Raw genomic sequence first — 19,698 nt, 5'->3', positions numbered from 1 at the left:
GGAAATGCTCTCCTCTGGGAGAAGCAGTGAAACATACTATGCTTGAACGCTCCCTGCTTGAAGTGGGACTTTATTACTGTCTAAATCATACCAATCCAACGGCCTATGAGTGGTCAACCCACCAAAGGAATCAACAAGTGTCAACAATCAATGACTGAAGATTCTAACTTGCTTAAAAGAACACTGAGCAGAGTACTGGAGTGACGGTTTGAAATATGTTTTCTTTTGCTAAAACCAGCCAAAAACCATTCTTACCCAAGTTCAGAATTTTACAACTATGTACATAATTTTTAATACTTTGTTGAACTGTAAAAAAATGGATTGTCCTTTGTGGAGTGCACTCTGCTTCATGCGAGTGTAGGCTGCAAGAGGAAAGGGAGTGTGGTCCAATGTTAAGAGGGTAGGAGAGAAAAAAAGCAAAAGGGGGACTGAGCACAGAGTGGAGAGGTGGTGGGGGTACGAGGAACAGCCAAAAGAGAAAAGCGAGGAGAAATAAAGCGTTGAAGTGAGTGGGAGAGTAAATAAATACAGTTAAGAAAGATAAGAAGGCACAAACCATTTGCATATTTGAAAACAATACACAGAAAATAAAACTATGGACAGGGAGGGAAAGAAAGCGAATAGCAGTGTGATGCATCCAGAGATGTCGTCACTTCTCCCCAAGGGGAGGCCCTGCCCATGAGGCCAGAGAGGTGAAGCTGCTACCCGATAGTTCCCTGGTGGTGGTATTCAGCGGGAGGATCACATGAGGAGAGACTCCCCTTATGAGGATCAAGGAGAAAATCTTGGGAGAACGCTCTACGAGACCCCTCCACCCACTTTCTTTACCGCCTCTCAATCCATCAGGCCCACCTTATCGTCTCTCACTTCCATACCACACACTTCCATGTATGTATGTGAGACTGAATACCCTACAGTTACTGAGATAAGGAAGAGTAGGGATGACTAATTAAGATCTCCTTGACAGGGAATGAGACGAGAAGGAGGTGCAGAACAATGAAGAGTCCTAAGAACTTGAATGCACATTCTAGCTGTCATCGCTCATACAACATAAAGAGAGAGGAAGGACTTACCTTTGTGTCAGTCCGTCCCAAGAGGATCTGCGAGTCTGAAGGACATCCAACGCGGAAGAGAGGCCGCTGCTGACCGGAACGTGTGCGAAGGAGCCCCTATATGGTGCGCCATGTCTGGGCAGACCAAGGAACTGGAAGAGCGGATGTCCGGGTGGAAGCAGTAACAGGACAGCATGGTTGTGGCAAGATGCGAGCTCCCTCAGAGAAGGTAATGGAAATGGTAGTAAGACCGGGAGGGGCTGGGAAATCTTGAGAAGGCGAATCCAAAGGACAAGAAAGAAGTAAATCATTTTGTCAGGCAACTCGCTGGTCAGTTCTATAAGACTGTGGTATTGAAGAGTCCAGAAGGGCTCAGGGAGCCTCTTCCTTATCTCAGTGGGGCCAAGTTGAAGGGCAGTGTTCAAGTAAAGATGACACAAAGTCTGTGTAAAGAACTTAAACAATCAATGAAGAATCTAAAATTGCAGTGACTCAAGAGCACATTGAAGAGTTGAGGAGAGCTCAGGAGTCTCTCCCTCAGCAAATTGAAAGACAGTGTCCAAGTCAAGAGATATTTGCTAAAAGCAGTTTACAAACTGGGAGAAGGGAGCCATTCTCCTAGACCAGTGATATTTCTGAGCACCGTTGTGAAACCTAAACTTCAGAGACGTTTACCCAGGAGAATTCTCCTCGGTTGAGCAGAAGAACTCTTTTTTCGTCACTTTAGTAATTTGGGGAAACAGAAATCAAAAAAGACTGGGAAGCAAAAGCCAACATCCTTTGGAAGTTGTCCCTGCGAGGAACAAGGCATTCTTTCCCCATTCGGGGAAGGATCACAAACACCCAAGATCTCGTGCTCCAAAGACAACTTCAGAACTGTGGAGGATAACTCACGTTTAGGAGTTTGTCTTTTGTCAAATCTTCCTCTTTGGCTGTTAAAGTGCCAACACTGGATCATGCCAAGAGTCGGCTCGTCTCCCCCCCCTCTCTCTCTTTTCTGAACCCTGTCCAGAAGGGACTCTAAGAGAAGAAAGCAAGGAAGGAGAAGACTGAATAAGAAGAAGAGACTTTCAGGTCAAAGTCAAACTCACAAGCTAGGAGAACGGAGGCATTCTCCTAGCAACAGACATTTCAACTATGAGAGGCATTCTCTTGAGTTATGGTTTTTGTTGTTGTGGGCTTTTGTGTTTTAGTGATAGGGATAGTTTACAAGTTTGGATCAGGATGGTGAAAGTTTTAGAGGCCACTGACTTCTTGACAGACCAGTTTTAGTTTTCTTGAGGTAGGGAAACCACCTCTAGAGATAGAGAAAGATAGGATTTCGAAATATCCAAAAAAAGTTTAGAGCCAAAACGTTAAGTCCTGGTAAGACTACTTCGAGAATAGTTAAAGGGCTGAAAACTCACACACATTAAAACTTTATAGACTTTCACAGAGGGAAATGCCCAGAATGAGGAGCCACTTTGGCTAGAGGTGGCTAGGGCGCACTGCCTCTGGCAGTCTCGTGCAGGTAAGCCCTGAGCACAAGTGATCCCATTTCCATAGGAATATTGTCTGGCTGCCAGATCTAGCAATGGGATTTTTATATTCCGAGTCGGGGGGCATACCCTTTCGATACAATCGTGCTGTACTTGCTTAAGAAAAAAAACATCATCAACCTAGTGGCTCCTTCCAGTAATCCAGGCAAGGTTACTGTGATGAACCGAGGGGGTCATCACTTATTTTCCCCTGGATCCTCCTCTCAGGTGGCCAGGCAAAGGACATCACTTTTGGATCCCGACCCTAGGTGTGGATTTGCGAGGGATGATCAGCTGGATGGAGGGAACTTGGGGAATGGGGAAGAGGATGTCCTTAAGTGAGACATGCTATCCCCTTTCCCATTTCAGAATGAACCCTCTATCCTTCAAGCCTTTGTGGGCTACTGTCAGCCCCTTTCCCCTTCACCACCCCCCCCCCCCAAAAATGTCCCACAGAAACATCACTTTAACACTGGGACGAGGAAGAGACCAAATAGGAGGACTAATCCTCATTTGGGTGAGACCAATATAAATCAGTGTTATATTGTTAATGCAGACACACATCAGTCAAGTACCAAAACAAGGAGGAGACAACACAGAGATATGCACACTTCCTTTATATTAAACCTCCCCATATCCACTCTGGTACTGAGACGAGGAAGAGGGCTATGGAGGATTTCAATTGGAACAGCCAGGCATGCCCAGCTAATATGTTTCACCATGGTCAGGCAATTGCACTCAATGACTCACCACCAGCGGTCATTTAACAATCTCAAGTTGTATAAAAATGCTGCCCACTCAACACAAAGATGGCATGGGAGTGTGTGTGGGGGAGGGGTGGGGGGAAGAGAGAGAGATGCTGAGGCTGCAGTGAGAGGGTCTGGAAATCCTGATGTCCTCCCCTGTGTCATGATTTCTGCCCCAGCCCTCTGAGATATCAGGCTGGAGCCAGGCCACAATCACCTACATGACCCATAAGGGCCTCTCCATCCTCCCAGAGACCCACTTGGAGTCAGACCCGACGCCTGTGGCGCCAGGCTCACACACAGCCTTAAGATTCACTTGGCATTGGACATGTAATGTATTGTGGGCAAGATGGATGCCCCCACATAACCCAGTTCATTGAACTGAGTGTGCAGTCTAGCCTTTTGGGTGTGGTTCAACCCAGGGATACCTGGGATACCTGAAGGCTATTTAAACCACGCCCGGGCTGAGAAACACGCTTTGCGTCTCTCTGCACCTGCAGCATGACACTCACCGTACTCGGATCGGTCTCCTGAAGGCCTTCGTCTTACCTCCGCATCCCGCGCACCTGCAAGAACAAGAACCGCATCATCATTAGACTTACCTTGAAGAGCATCCAGCTTCCATCCATCGCTCCTCCAGTCCTGTGGGCAGCTATGGCAGTGTCATCTCCATCTCAGCACGCCACATAGGGGAAGGATAAACGAACAGAAGAAAAGACATTAGTAAGCATTCTGCATAACTTAGCTTACTCGAAAACTGTAAGAAGAGTCAAACGCTTACCTGAATTTAAGCCGCTCCGGGTAACTTCAGCTCTGGAGCATCCCAGCGACCTGCAAGGGGAAAAAGACATTCCAGGTTAGCACGGAAAGCATAAGGAGGCACCGCACATCGCGCTTACTCACTGCACCTCATCCTCTCAGCTGGCAACCACGCTGGGATATTCACCTGAAAGGGACACAGAGACGAACATTGGTTAATGCAAGGAAGAGCGGGCAGCATCGCGCTCTAACTCACCGTTAGTGCTCGGATCATCTCAGCAGCACAATGCCATCTCCAACACCTAAGGGAGAAGAGACACGTTATAGAAGGAACGAGAGTCAAGAGGACAATTCATAAGACTCGTTCTACTTACCGGTCGGGCTGAAGTTACAGCAAGCCCAGTCCGTCGGGCCCGCGCCAGTGAAGCAACTAGGCAGCATCGAGCCTGCATCATTCGACGCACCCTTGCACCGAAAGGCAGGACGGAGAGCGCGCTACAAAAGAAATCAAGGTGAGGAGTGGACAAGGGGGAAGGTTTGGTCCCCAAGAAAAAGGGGGGGGGGTCAAGCAAGCAGAGACAATCGAGTTAAACTCTGGCAATCCTGTGTTTAAGGCCCAGTCTCCAGTCGAACAGATTCCAGGGAAGTGGTCGAGGTCGTAGGAGGTCCAAACAGGCTGAGTGGCGTCCCCATGGATACCAGGTGAGCGTTACACCCGGTTAGGTACACGCATCAGGAGCTGTGGGGTGCCAATAACTTCCAGTAGCCATAGGACTCCATGAGAGAGCAAGCAGTGCTCTCTGTAGCCACAACAGGGAAGAGCAGAGCTATTAAAAGCAGGAAAGTAGAGCAGAGAATGGAAAGAAACCTGAGGGAGCTGGTGCATGCAACTGGTGAGTGAAAACAGGGAAACACTCATACCAGGGCGCTCTGGGAACTGGAAACAAGCACTTTCGAATGCCAAACAAACTGAAAGTTGGAATAAGCGCTTTTTGAATGCCAAAACAGGTGCCTTTGAATACCAAACGAAATGAAAGACATTGTAAGCACTTTTGAATGCTGCACAGGGCAAAGAACAAGTTACTTACCCCTGGTAACTTTCTTTTGACTGGATGTTCCTCCCACATATTCCTCATCTTTGATATTCGATATCCAGCTTCATCTGCCTCAGAAAAGTTTATTCTCGACAGAGGGCGCTCTTCATCGATACAGTCGACTCGATGTCACTGTAGGCATATATAGCACGCTCAGTGCCCGTTGGCTTCAGTTCTGTTTTTCTTACAGTAGAAATACCTGCATAACCACGGAATTGACCTACTGAACTTTGAAGGAGCGAAAGCTGTAATAGCATGGCAAATTCTACTGTGGGGTAGGTTGGGAGGTCGATGAGGAATACGTGGGAGGAACATCCAGCCGAATGTTGCTTACCAGGGGTAAGTAACTTGTTCATTCAAATGGATTCTGTCCTCCCACGTATTCCTCATCTTTGATAGACTCCCAAAGCAGCATTAGATTTGGTGGTGGGAGTAAGAATTTAGCTTTTAATGGTTTTCATGAACTGAATCAAGCTGCTTTTCCAAGCTCCAATCCTGACCTATGGAAGAATCCAAGCAGTAATGCTTTGTGAACGTGTGAATAGTAGACCATGTTGCTACTTCACAAATACTTTATCGGTACACCCCTTTGCAGGGCTATAGCGGTAGCCATGCCTCTAGTGGAATGGGCCATTAACCCTTCAGGAGGATCCTTGCCAGCCAGTCTAGCCTTTTGAAATTGCCAGAATTATCCACCTGGATTAGGGCTGTTTTGTAACAGCCTGACCCAGTTTATGGCCTGTATAGCCAATGAAAAGCTGATCATCAATACTAAGTTTTGATAGCCTAGATATATAAAAGCTAAGAGCTCCGCCACGCTCCAATCTATGTAACCTCTCATCCTCCTTGCCAGGATGAGGTGGGGGAATAGAAAGAAGGTAAAACAATGTTCTGCCCTACGTGAAAATCAGAAATGATTTGGGGTAAGAATGAAGGTTTAACCCTCAGAATAACCCTATCCCAATAGAAGATAGTAAAGGGTGGCTTGGATGATAGTGCCTGCAATTCACTCACTCTACGGCTGAGGTTAGAGCTACCAAGAGAATGGTTTTAAAAGTTAACAACCTTAATGAACATGAGTGTAAAGGTTCAAAGGGTGCACACATTAGAAATCATAGTACCAGATTAAGGTCCCAAACTGGAACGTGGAAGGGAGATGGGTGACCTGGGGGGCACACAGGGGGCACGTTGGCGAGCCACTTAAAAATTGTGTCACCAGTGGAATCTTGAAATATGAACATTCTTCTGACGAGCGCTTAAACATGGATAGCGCCGTTAAATAGCCAAACTGGGGCTCCAGGTTGGAACTATGAAGGGCTAAGGATAGTAGAAAGGATAACACCTCAGGTGTTTTGCACAGAAAAGGGTCTACATTCTTGTCCCTGCACCAGCTGCAGAGTTCGTTCAAGCGGCAACAGTCAAAAATCTCCATTACGTTATCCGGGAGGTCACAACCCTTGTATCTCAGTCTCTCAGAAACCATGTGTGAAGGCTGAGTGTTTTGACCTCTGGATGGAGAACCAGACCCTCCTCTCGCGAGAGAAGGTCCTCTCTTAGAGGAAGATGTATTGGAGGGCAGATGGACAGGTCTAGAAGGTCTGGGTACCACATCCTCCTGGCCCAATCCAGGGCAAATAGGATTGTGAACTTTCTCAACCTCCTGATCACGTGAGGAATGACAGGGACTGGAGGAAACGCGTACAGGAGTGGAAACTCCCAGTCCACCACAAATGCGTCTCCTAGTGCTCCTCTTGGGGAAAATTCCCTGGAGCAATACAGTTCGCACTTCCGGTTGACACTAGTCGCGAACAGATCTACTTGAGGGGTTCCCTAAAGGGTGAGGATCTCTTGAAGAACCTCCTGAGCTAGTTCCCACTTGTGGGAGACTGTGCTCTGCTTGCTCCGAGCATCCACCGCTGTGTTCTCTTCTCCGGCTAGGTGAACTGCTGATAGAGGGATTCCTTCTTGAATTCCCCAGTACCAGAACTGCATTGCCTCTCTGCAACAGTGCTAGTGACCCGAACACCTTCTCTCTTGTTGAGGTAGTACATGGTCACTGTATTGTCAGTCATTATCAGGACATTCTTTCCACACACAGAGGGCAGAAAGGCCTTCAGCACTAGTCTGATTGCCCTTAGCTCCAAAAGATTCATATGTAGTTTGGACTCCGATGGAGATCAACAACCGCTGACTGTGATAGTTGGTGTGGTCTCCCCTCCCTGTGAGAGAGGTGTCCGTCACTACTGTTATCTCCGGCCATGGTTGCCAAAAGGGTTCTCCCGAAGATCCTGCGTGACCCTGCTTGGAACCTAAAGCAGGACCTACATCTTTCCTGAGAATTGGGACCATTGAGTTCTAAGGGCCCATAGAAAGGATCTCATTCCCAGGCAAGCCTCTGGCACTACAAAATTGCAGGATGCCACGAGGCCGAGCAACCTCAAAACAATCGAAGGCCGGTAGACTCTGGGCACTCTGAAATTTGGAGACCATCTGTAGAATGGCTTGAGCCCTCACCTCGGATGGCAAGCTCTTTCCCAAGGATGCATCCAGTACAGCCTCAATAAACTGGAGCTTTTAAGAAGGTGTCATATGGGACTTATTGTAATTGAGGGAGAAGCCCAGTCTGTGAAGAGAGTGGCAGGTGACGTTAAGATGATCCAGGACTTGTTCGAGAGAACGCATCCTGATCAGCCAATCATCAAGGTAGGGGTAGACTTGAATCCCACCCTCTCCTGAGACTCGCTGCTACAACCGCCATCAGTTTGGCGAAAACCTTCGGGTGGGGGTCAGCCCGAATGGCAGAACTCAAAACTGATAATGAGAACCAGCCAACAGTGAACCTCAGGTATTTTCTGTGCTTGAGACGGGTTGGCACATGAAAATAAGCATCCCGAAGGTTCAATGACACCACCCAATCCTGGAGTTGGTGGGCCTGAAGGATTTGGGAAAGTGTGACCATCCTGAACGTGTCCTTCCTGAGGAATTTGTTCAAGTATCTCAAGTCCAAGATGGCGCTCAGCCCTCTGTCCATTTAGGGTATTAGGAAATATGGAGAATACCATCCCTTATTCCTCTCTGCTACAGGCCCTGGCTCTATAGTGCCTTTCTCTAGCAGGGTCAACATTTCCTGCAGAAGGAGAGGATCTGGAATCCTTAAATAGTGGCTCCCCAGTGGATTGCTCCAAAGTCTTTGAATGAAAGGAAGGTAGAACCCGTGGGCAATGGTTTACAATGCCCAAGCATCCAAAGTAATGCCTAGCCATTCTTCTAGATGCTGAGACAGTCTGCCCCCCACTGGTAAACTGTGACTCAAGACCTCAGAGGTTTTGAGGTGGCTAATGCAGTGGCAGATGGTAAATATGCCCCTGCTTGAGCTGGCTTTGCACCCCTCCCCCGTCCACCATGAGGAAATCTTCTTAGGCCTCTTTGGCCAGCCATTCCTCTCGCTCTTTCAACTGAGGAGTAGTAGCGAAAAGATCTACCCCTCCAAGGTTGTCCACTGGGGCAAAAAGGCTTAGGCTGCCTAATAGCGGCACCTAAAGATATGACTGCCGCTTTTGAGGTCTGCAAATTTGCAAGGTTCTCGTCAGCCTTGCTGCCAAAAAGGCGAGACCCGTCAAAGGGCATGTTGAGGAGTCTGGATTGCACATCCGGTGCAAAATCCAACTTCCTCAACCAAGCAAATCTGCGTACAATGATGCTAATAGCCATGGCTCTGCTGATGCGGTCAGCAGAATTCAGACCCAACTGACGAGACTAACACATGGCTTCTTTGCCATCTCTATTTATGGCCAAGAACCAGTCTCTTTCTTCCCCCTTGGGAATGTGCTCTGCCACCATGATAATACAGTCCCATAGAGTGAATGAGATTTTCGCAAGGGCACATGTGGTGTTGGCTGATTTGAGGGCCATACTCCCTGCAGAAAATACTTTCCTTGCCCATCCATCTACTCTTTTGTCATCCTTATCTGGAGGGATGGTAGGGTAATCTGCTTGTTTGAAAGTAGCAGTAGCTCTCTGCACCACCAGGCTTTCTGGAGTTGGGTGTTTAGATAGGTAGTCAGGGTCACTACTGGAAGGGTGGTATTTTTTGGTCAGATTTTAATTCACAGCCGGATTACATTCTGCTGTCTCCCAATTTACTGCCACCCATTTTTGGAGAGCATTAATACTAAAAAAAACACTGCTAAAAAGAATATAGAAAGTGTAAGAAAGTGCATAGGGGTTGGTTGCGTGACCTGTAAATGGTCCACGGTGTGGTCCAACAACTGCTCCTACACCGAGGGATCCCCTCTATGGAAAGATCCAATGAAAGTAAACAAAGAAACTTGTGTTTTGCAACAACTGCTTATGTGATGTTGAAGTCAAGAAACAGACTTACCTATGTGAACCAGTGAAAAGAATTGATAACAAAAGTGAAGGGAACTGTTCCAAGGAAATGTGTTGTTTTGAAAAGCTGGAAGATTTGAACGCTCGAGGGAAGGGAATCCTGATAATTGTGAAATGTTTTGAACTTGGGAAGGGGGAGCTGATTACAAGCCAAGAGCTGGAAGACGAGTTTGGACACAAAACGACTTTTGATTCGGACTTCCTGACACAGACTATCCTTAGTTTTCTTTAGGTAGGGAAATCCCACCTTTGCATATGGCAAGTTATGCCTTACTCCAATCCTGCCTTTTAAGTTACTAAAACCTTTTGAGAAACAATCTTGAACCTGTTGCCTGTGTCTCCTTCATGATGCCTTCACATTACCTTCCTAAAAAAGGTTTTAAACACCACAGTGTACAAACTCCACCCCTTGCCCTCATGAACTAATGTCCTTGGCAGCCCACATTGGGACTTGGACCCCTGTCAAGCTCAGAATCTCCAAGGAAAAGGTACAAAAGTCATGGGTTATATGGAATGGATTCCATGCCACAGAGGAGGTCTGACATCCAATACTTGGAAGAGGTTTGGAGCTCTGAGTCTCAAGTCAATCACCATCCAAAATTGAAAACAGAGGTCAGAAGGGTCATTTTGCCCATACGCCAATGTATATCAGACCTGTATGCTCCTCAGTGAAGGCATTATTGAGGTGCATAAAACAAAGTGATGACAATTCGTAAGCAAATCAAGAACAGTTTTAAGGCACTGAGCTGGGACATTAATGTACACTTGGACTATGAAAAACGTGAACCACAAAAGACTGCTCTAATTTGAGATGACCAGACCGTAGTCTAGATGCTGTGGTTACAGGGTAGAATTAATTTTCTTTTTGCCTAAAACCTTTTATTACATGTGGAGGGAAATCCATGTAGCTTCCCCACCTTCTTCTTGCTCTGTGCATTTACAAGCATCTCTTCAACCACCGGATTTGTCTCACCCTCTTTCCTTGAAAGGTCTGTTCTGCTCACCAACTAACCTAGGGCATGGCCCAAGCCGGTCACGTTAGCTTTATAGGGAAAGGCTTCCTTGCATGCAGTGCCATCCCATTGTGCTCCCCTACTGTGAGTGGCAAGAAGACATGAGGGCAGCAGAACAGATTGAGATAACCAAGTTTAAGTGAGGTGACAAGCTATTTCAATTTTTTTAATGGCCCTCCGAGTGTGTCACTATTCACATATTGACCAGACAACATATATGTGCCATCTTCGGCCGACGGTACAATAGTTGCTTACCCAACAACATCCAGTTATTGATAAGATTGATATGTTGCTTTACGGATGTAGACAAGCGCACTTTAATGTGTGGAAGATATACCCACTTTATAATATAAAGCAGTTTAATCAGATGTCTTGGTGATCTATAGGCTACTCGCAGTTTGTACAGGACACAGAATATGCCAACAAGGGTACTTGCAACCTTAAATCTTTATGAAAAGATAGACAATTGCTTACGTGGGCAGAAGCAAATGTTGATTATTATGGTTTGACCTGGATCAAGATATCCAGACCGTCTGCTGAACCTGAAAACCCCTGCATCCATACTCTTCCCTGCATGATCGAGGTCCAGCTTCCAAGTCACTCTACGCTTCGACGTGTTGTGCAGTTCCAGAGTCTGAAAAAAAGTTTGCAAGACAAGCAATTATAGAAAATGCTGTAGTGCATTCCTAAAACCTTTGCACTGGAAAAGCCATACAGTTAACAACAACCATATTTGAAGTTTTCTTCTAAAGACCTCTAATGGTTTGCTCTGTTCCATGTATTATTACTCAAGATATCCTATTACTTTTGTATCCAAAGTGTGTTTTGAATACAGAGAAATCCAGTTACTCCAAAAGATAAACCATTGCCTAACAACAATTTCTAAATGCAAAACACTGTCACCTAGGACACATTTAAGAACACATGTTTTCGAGGTGAACTGCCAAAAATAAATGGGCCATTTTCATGTTTGTAAAGTGCCTTTTTCGTGCATACTGTCCCACTTCTCCCAACTTTTGTAAGCAAGAGACAGTTTATTAGTGTTAGGTAAACGAAATCCAACGCACAAGTCGAGGGTGGGGTCATAGAGCTTGTATGTACATTTACAGATATTAACAAGTAGTTACTATACAAATAAAAAGGTAAGTGGATAGAATAGCTACCTAAAGTTATACTTGCAGTCATCTGAAAGCTAACAATCCATCTTCGTATTCAGAGTTTGAGGTAATGCAGGTCATTGTCAATATCACAATTTAAGTATCTGAACAGAATTCTAGAATTTCCTCCAGCACCCTAGGACTAGGGGTTGACCAATCTGATCCGAGAGAACATGGTCGTATTCAAGAGTGCATCCCTCCTCATAAATCTCGCCCTTCAGGTTGTGCACCCCTAGTACACAAATAGGGCATTGTATCTGGTTTTCAGAAGAACTGGATCTCTGCATTTTAGCCCACTTTCTACCTTTCACCAATTTGACAATCCACTCTAAAATCATGGAAATATAATTGTTTCACAATTACAACTGTTTTTAGATATCTGCAATTGTTTATCCCCCTTTCAGGGTGGTTTCTGACTAGGTGGTGGTACAAAGACTGCCCTTCTTGGGGTTTCAGATGACACCCTAGCATCTATAGACAAGATCAGCAGGATATTGGTGGTCATGTAAAATCTTTGTGGTGCTTAAAATAGCCAAACATTCCATCTTAACAGACACGTTGTCTGCAGTAGTCCACTTGACCAGCACTGGGCAAAAGTGGTTTTTCTCCTTTCAAAAGTGAAACCGGTCCAACAGGTTACCTCCTTCAGTCTGGTTACTTGTGGGGTGCCTTGTCACCAATTCTCTAAAATTTCTCTGGTTACTTTATTTCATCTAGTAGTGTCTTGGACAGTCTGTTGATCATACATTGATACACACATTTATATTGAGATTTTAGGGCTGGAGAGTTTGTCAGGTTACAATCCTGTCTTTCAGCGATCACAGATTGAAAATGTGCACACCACCTTCAACTGAATGTAACTAAGACAGAGGTGATTGTTTTTGGAGGGAAGACTAGGAAATCTTTGCGAAATATTTCTACTGTTCCTCTCCTTGGTCTTTCCATTTCATTGAGTACCAAATTAAAAAAGGTTGGCTTTATTTTTATGACAATCAAATATCAGCCCGCCAGGTTAATGCAATCATGACTAGTTGGTTCTTCAGCTCAGAGTCCTGAGGCAGACTGTTCCTTCTGTTCTCTTGTACATAGAGCCCTGGTGGTAGATGCTGTCGTTAATTTGAGGCAGAGCCATGGTAATGCTTTTTACAGAGGCCTTTCGAACAGTCTCCAAGAGGCGCAAAACACAGCTGTCCATTTAGCCCGGACCTAATTGTATTAATGGAATGGCTTGTGCATACCTGAACTGCAAAGTGGAACAATATGTTCCATCTCCTCCACTTCACAGTGCCACGTCATACTCATTGCATCCAATGCATTCAGACTAGTTCCTACGAACGATATACATATTTCTGTACAGCACACAAATTGAGTGCTCTGCCTTACACCATCCGTTCAACAAAACCCCTACCCGATTTCCGATTTCGTCTCAAGACGTTACTGTTCCCGTTGGGCATTAGATGACTAGCAATTGGGGAGTCTCAGGGTAATAGGAAGCACTATCAAATGCATTAAATCAATGAATTTCACATTCTTTTGCCTTCCCTGATCTCCGCACTCACTCGCCTACAAGTCCAGCCCAAATCCCTTTGTTTCCTTGTATTTGGGTTCCACCGGCTTCCACCTGCAGCATCAGCCCTCCTTTACTGAATGACCACAATGGAAAGTGAAAAAAGGCTCTGAACAGAGCCCTCTTCCACTTCTCCAATAGCGAGCCTCATTTCTTTGGGAAAGGTTTTCTTTGAGAAGATGTGGCTCTGCACTGCATCAAGGAAAACATTTAAATAAGAGCCATTAGCATCTGTGCTCTTCTAAACCCGAGTGATAATGGTGATAGACCCCTGCTTGATGTTATTTTATTTTTTACCGATTTGCCCAGTAAGAAATAATACTAGAGCTTTAAATGAGGCTATATTTGAAGACATGGATTTAGGATGCAGAGAATGTCAAGGACCTGGGACACGTAAAGTTTATCTTTTTTTCAAGATGCGGTTCCTAGAACTCAATATCGGTCATCTTCCATGATTCAGACACAGTTGGAACCATAGTGCACCACTGATTAGATAGCCTTGCATAACATGAGTTAAATGTTTAAATACTGGTGTATTGCTGCTTCAAACTACACAGATTTCATTTGGCTAAGAAAGGAGTCAAAAGATTCCCCTCCGTACATTTCTAAATTTCACACAAAGACCATACGGAGTGTACTACAATCTACAGACTATGTCTATGGATCATTTTAAATATATGTACATACAGAACGAATGAACTGCACAGTGCTCCTTTCACCCATCCAGACTAATAAAATAGTCAGATTGCAGGCTCCAATGACTACTAGGCTGATCGTGATAAAGGTATCTTTTAAGGGAGAGACAATTATGAGCCAGGAGAGCGGCGCATAACTTTTTGGCAAAGAAAGCGACAGCAGCACTTATCCAACGCCGACATTGCGAGCCGTTAGAGGGCTCTTGTCGGGAGTTACACGCTTCCTGGAGGAGGCAGAGCTGGGCTGGTCACGTGACCCTGCACGTGACTTCCTTGGGTGAACAAAACGCCGAGGCCACTACCCTTGCGGCGCTAAGCCCGACAGGTGCAAAGGGCGCCGACTGTTTTGCGGCTGTTTGGCGCTGGTGGTGCTACACTCAGTTGGGAGACTGTGGAGGTTTACCCTCTGTGATCCCTTACAAAAATATACCCACCACTTGTGCCTTGGTGTAAAGGAGAACTCCTGTCAGATCACACGAGGAGCTGCAGTAACAACAGTCCACGGAGTGGACGACGAGTGGCAGTCCTGCAGTCATGTCTGTCAGGGCTGCAAGAGCAAACAGAAAAATTGAGCTAAATGAATCCCCCCTAGAAGAAGACGAAGGTCGGCGTTTAAGAAATATGAAAATGACACAAAAACAACAGGGAATTACCCTTAAGAGTCAGGAGGGAATACTGACATGTAGTCCCAAGATAAACGAAAATGGCAGACTCAGTGAACAGGGTCTGCCAGAGAAGGGAGGCCAACAGACTTTACACCAGATTTTGGCCCCGCAGTCAGAACAAATTGTACAAACAGAACAAACAGAACCCACAAAATCGTCAATGACTTCATCATGGGCGTGCACACTAAACAAAATGAAAAAACCACAGCAGTCTTCGCTACCATTGCAATTATTACCTGAGCCTGATCCCGATCCTGATCCCGTCTTGGAGCCGGTCCCGGTCCTGGTTGACCTGGTTGACCTGCGCGGGGATCCCTCGGTTTGGATGCCGGGGGCTCATGGAGTCGGTCCCCCGTCCATGAGTGGGGAGGGGAGCGGCCAGGGAGGTGGGGAAGGTGGGGAGGCTGTGGAGTCCTTGCGAAGTGCACCACCCGGTGAGCCGAGCCGAATCCCTCCCAGCGCGGCCCAACAGGGTGAGCCACGCCGCAAGGTGGAGTCTCTCGGAGGGGGGCCCCCATCCGTGTCGGGAGCTGGGGGGGGAGGGCAGGAGTTGCTCGAGGGGTGAGACGGCATCCGCGGAGGACGTGGAGGAGCGTGCCCCTGGGGATGAGATTCGGACGGCGGGAGCCGTGTGGGAGCGGGTCACGCCTGGTCGCCGCCTCCGGAGTTGACGCCGGCCCGGATCCAAGTGGAGGCGGTGATCCACGTGGAGGCGGAGGGCAGCATAGACGACAAGGACGATCAAACAGACACGGAAGCAGTTCTTGTGGCCAGTAAAGTCAGTAAAACGCCCAATTATAAAAAAAAGCAAAGACAAATGGTTAAAATTACCACTAAAAGAAAAAATGGTGGTAAATCAACAAAACTGGGCCAACAACAAATGAAAAAAATTCAGTGACAAATTACTTCACGTCTCGAGTAAACACAAAAGCGGTTAACAGACATCACATGGAGCTATCGGATATGGAGATTCTCGATGCTCTAAATGAATGCTTACCCCCTTCTAAACTACGAAGACTAGATTGTAAAAATAGTGAAAAGCAAAGTGCCAGGGACGTTTCAACACTGGAGGAGAAAGATGGGTCATTGAACCAGCTAGAAAAAGGAGTAAGGGAAGAGCCGGAGACATCCAAGTCACCACTCCTCCTAACGACTTTACAAGAAATGGAGACGCCTAATGGCGATTTGCATCCACAAGCCGACATAGAAAAGAGAGAAGAAGGGGAGAAACTGGATAATTCGATTGCCAGGGAGCAGGAGAAATCAATAAACCAACTGGAAATAGAAAGCCCATTTGAAAAATCAGACACCGGGGATGAAGATGAAGTCTCTGGTGGCATACCAACAGGGACGGACAAGTCAAATAAAATATCGCAGGAAGTAGATACCACATTTTCTTCACAGCTTGATAAAGGAGGTACGTTTGAACCAGATTACGTAACATCTACTAAATCATTTCAGGAGCCCGATCTGAAATTAATCGACGGGACTAGACGGGAACGACATCTGAGCAAGATGGAGAAAAATATATATTTAGTAGACCTACCAACCCCGTCCAATTTGACAACACCAGTTCAGGCTCAAACGAAGGAACATTTGCAGAACCACCATCAAAACCTGTGGGGCCATGAACCACTTAGCCCCCGACCGGATACGACGGAGAATCGAACACGCTCACTGGATATTGCTGGACCGTTAAAAAATCAGGGGGGAAATACGACAACAATTATAACTGACGCCCCAACAAGGAGATCCTCAATGCAACAACACTCATCGAGTCCAGCGGAACATTTAAACAAAAAGACTGACCTACTCTCTATTATGTCATCGATAAACATAGCACTCTCTCCATTTATGAAGCTCTATGAAGCCATGGCTGACTCATTGAAGGACCACACTAGTATTCAAGCAATGATGTATAGCAAAGTCATCTTTTTAGAAGCCTACATCATGGCCCTAGAAGCAAGAAAAACAAACAATCGAGAAGCGAACCAAGATTCATCAGTCACACCTAAACAAGCATGCCGGAAAGGTGAGGCTCAGACAGTGGCGAGAAAAACTATAGAGACTCAAACAATTACCATGATAGATTTAACAGCGAGCAAATCATCAGTAGAAGAAGCCACTAAAGTAGCAGAGACGAACACCCGACCAGGCCAACCAGATATTACACTGAACTCAAATAAATCAGAAATTACAATTGAAGTATCAGGAGAAAAATCTCAAGGGCGAAAAACCGTCCAAAAAAAAGGGGAACAAAGATACTGTCACCTAGGCTGGCCAAGCCTGGTACTCAATCAGTAGAAGTGATTTTTCAAGTTTTTAAGCGGCCAGTAAACCACAAAGACAAAGTATGCCTTGGGGAGAGTTCGGACACAAATATAGAACCCAGGAAAAGACAGGAAAGCTCGGAAACGAACAAGATACCATCTCTGACGACGACTAACGATTTTCTGGCAAATGAGGAACTGATGAACCTGAGTCAATATGTGTCGGAAGACTCTACTTCAGGCATGAGCCCAAAGAAAACTTCTAATATTTTGTATCCACAATCTGCCAGTAAAACAAACAAAGCAGATAATAACATAGAGGTAAATTCACAATGGAATGAACAACGTCAAAAACAAAAAATGGTAAAGATCAGCAGTCAAAACAAAAAAGAACCTCAGGTAACTGAAACTTCGAGACAAAAAATTCTAAAACAAATGATGGAAACAAAAGTAGTAGAATCTTAGAGAAGGTAGATCACCATTCCCGTGCAAGACCAGAGGCCCGTGAGGGTGAACGTTCCAACTGGATACAGCAAGATGACTTTCAGTATCGCCAAGATGAGCAAAAGAGTAAAAGTAAAAGCTCAAGAGGGCATACGCCAATGCGCGTTGATACGAAACCCAAACATGGCAAACGTGGAGAAAACGAAAAGACCTCCGCAAATTCATCAAGGAGCTCAGGGGAAATGAGTTTGCAGTACAGAGCTAGGACCAAATGGTCTAATCAAAAACCAAGGAAATGGGACCAAGCGAAATGGCAGATTAAATTAACTCAAGTGGAAGAAAATGAGGACAAGGTAACACTAAACAGAAATTCGGTGTTAAAACTGTTCAAACACATCCGAAACTTAAAATATATCAAATCAGAAGAGTTACTTGTGGTAGAACCAAGCCATAGAAACACCAAGGCCAGAACTTACTTGCATATAGCGTCAACGAAGCTAAAAAACACCTTCCTTGAAAATAAAAGAGAATTAGAAAATATGGGATACGACTTAAGAGTGTATCCGGTGACGCAGATAGGGCAGAAACACGAAATAAAGAAAGGAAGAGGAAAGAATCTCCGGACATAAACTTGAATAAACAGCGGAATTTCAATTTTCAAACAAAGAAAAGTTATACAAGTCCCGGAGTTAAGGAAAAGACACGAGTAATGCAAAAGCGAGAAGGGCAAAAGCCATTGAACCCGAAGGAAACCATCCACCATGGAAGAAGTAAGAGAGAAGACAAGAGACAAACCTATAGTGTCAGGGAAACATCCTCTCAAAAGGATCAAAATCAGGAACAAAAACAAGAAGACACAAGAAAGATCCATAGAGTCAGGAAAACAACAGCCCAAAAGGAACATAATCAGGAACAACAACAAAACAAAATCGAGAGCGAACTTCCACAAAAATGTGTCCCAATGAAAGGAATATGGTCCTGGTTGCCAAAAGCGTTAACAGAAAAGAAGCAAAAATAGCAGTTTATTGGAGAAGAGCACATTCAACGAGGAAAATGTAAGTCAGGACAACAGAAGCAGTCAATAAAAATGTGCTTGTGGAATACGAGAGGACATCTTCATCTCCTAGCCTCAAGTGACATGATTTGGGGAGCATATGATTTAATATGCCTTCAGGAGACCTGGTTGTGTGAACCACCCTCTATGATGGGATTTGATTTAATCCTGGCACCCGCTAAGCAGGGCCGTTTGGGAAGACCATCTTCAGGGCTTCTGATCGCCTGTAAAAATGGATGCAGGATCAGACTAGAAAAGACATTGATCAGTAACCTTGATATATTGATGGTGAAAGCCTCATGGACCCGCAAGACAAATAACAAGGAGGGTTATGGAAAAACACCATTAATAATAGCAAACGTCTATTGGAATCCAGCGGCCATAGAAACAACTACCTTCCTGGAAAAAGTTGAAGAAGCAATGGATGAAGCCTTGGCAGGTCACTTAGTAAAACACTTCCTGATCTGTGGGGACTTAAATGCAATTTGCTCTGCATTCCCAGAGAATGGAAATAGACAAGTAAACAGACCACCGGGAGAACAGCGTGGAGAACTATGGACCCGTCTGATGGAATCGAGAAATTTACACAATTTACATGAAGCCTTCCCAGACCCAAAGCGTCTGCCATCATGGGAAAGAAACAATTCAAAGGCAACAATAGACCACATGTTTGTTACAGAACCGATTTTGGCCATAACAAAAGATTTTGGAATAATTAGAACAAGGTCTAGTGACCATAATCTGCTCTCAACTTCTTGGGAGGCATCAAGCCCCCCGAATGACTATATGGAAGCCAATATTGTAATCAATGGACAAGGAAATCGTCTAAAATTATCAAAGGAGCACATCGTGGAAATAGAGAACAGATTTAATTCCATGACGGAGATAGCGGATGCGAATAAAACTAACTATATTCCGCTTCTAACGAAGTACAAAAAAACTGCATTTGTAAAAAAGTTTGGCGGAAATCCACCAAAACATGTGTTCGATAAATCTCTGGTGGAGAAACGCTGTATCCTTCGCAAAATCCAACGTAGAGCAAAAACTAAAGACACACCGGCGACATACGAAGAAGCAGTGGCTGCAGCAAAACACTACAAATCCTGGGTAAGAGGACACAGGTTAAAACTATCAACAAGACTCGGAAAAAATCTTAAAAATTATAGGTGGGAGAAACACAAGGGAATTCTGGAGCACTTTGAGAGGCACGACGGATGTACAAGAAAAATCCTTAATAAGTGAGGTGGGTGAAGCAACATGGGTAAAACACTTCGAA

At 45.3% G+C, this 19,698-nt stretch overlaps 1 protein-coding gene across 1 annotated transcript in view; it reads right to left on the bottom strand.

Moving 5' to 3' along the window:
- Positions 1–19,698, bottom strand: part of CFAP47 (cilia and flagella associated protein 47) — a 3,369,192-nt gene that overhangs the window by 2,635,507 nt on the left and 713,987 nt on the right. Inside the window, exon 24 of the mRNA XM_069639370.1 lies at positions 11,045–11,204. Within this exon, the coding sequence (XP_069495471.1) occupies positions 11,045–11,204 (160 nt within the window). The remainder of the gene's footprint in view (positions 1–11,044; positions 11,205–19,698) is intronic.

This window comes from Ambystoma mexicanum, chromosome 7q, assembly GCF_040938575.1.
Source record: "Ambystoma mexicanum isolate Mex_15411 chromosome 7q, UKY_AmexF1_1, whole genome shotgun sequence".
NCBI classification, from domain to species: domain Eukaryota; kingdom Metazoa; phylum Chordata; class Amphibia; order Caudata; family Ambystomatidae; genus Ambystoma; species Ambystoma mexicanum.
Note: the sequence above shows the minus strand (reverse complement) of the source record. Positions and strands in the feature narration are given on the sequence as shown.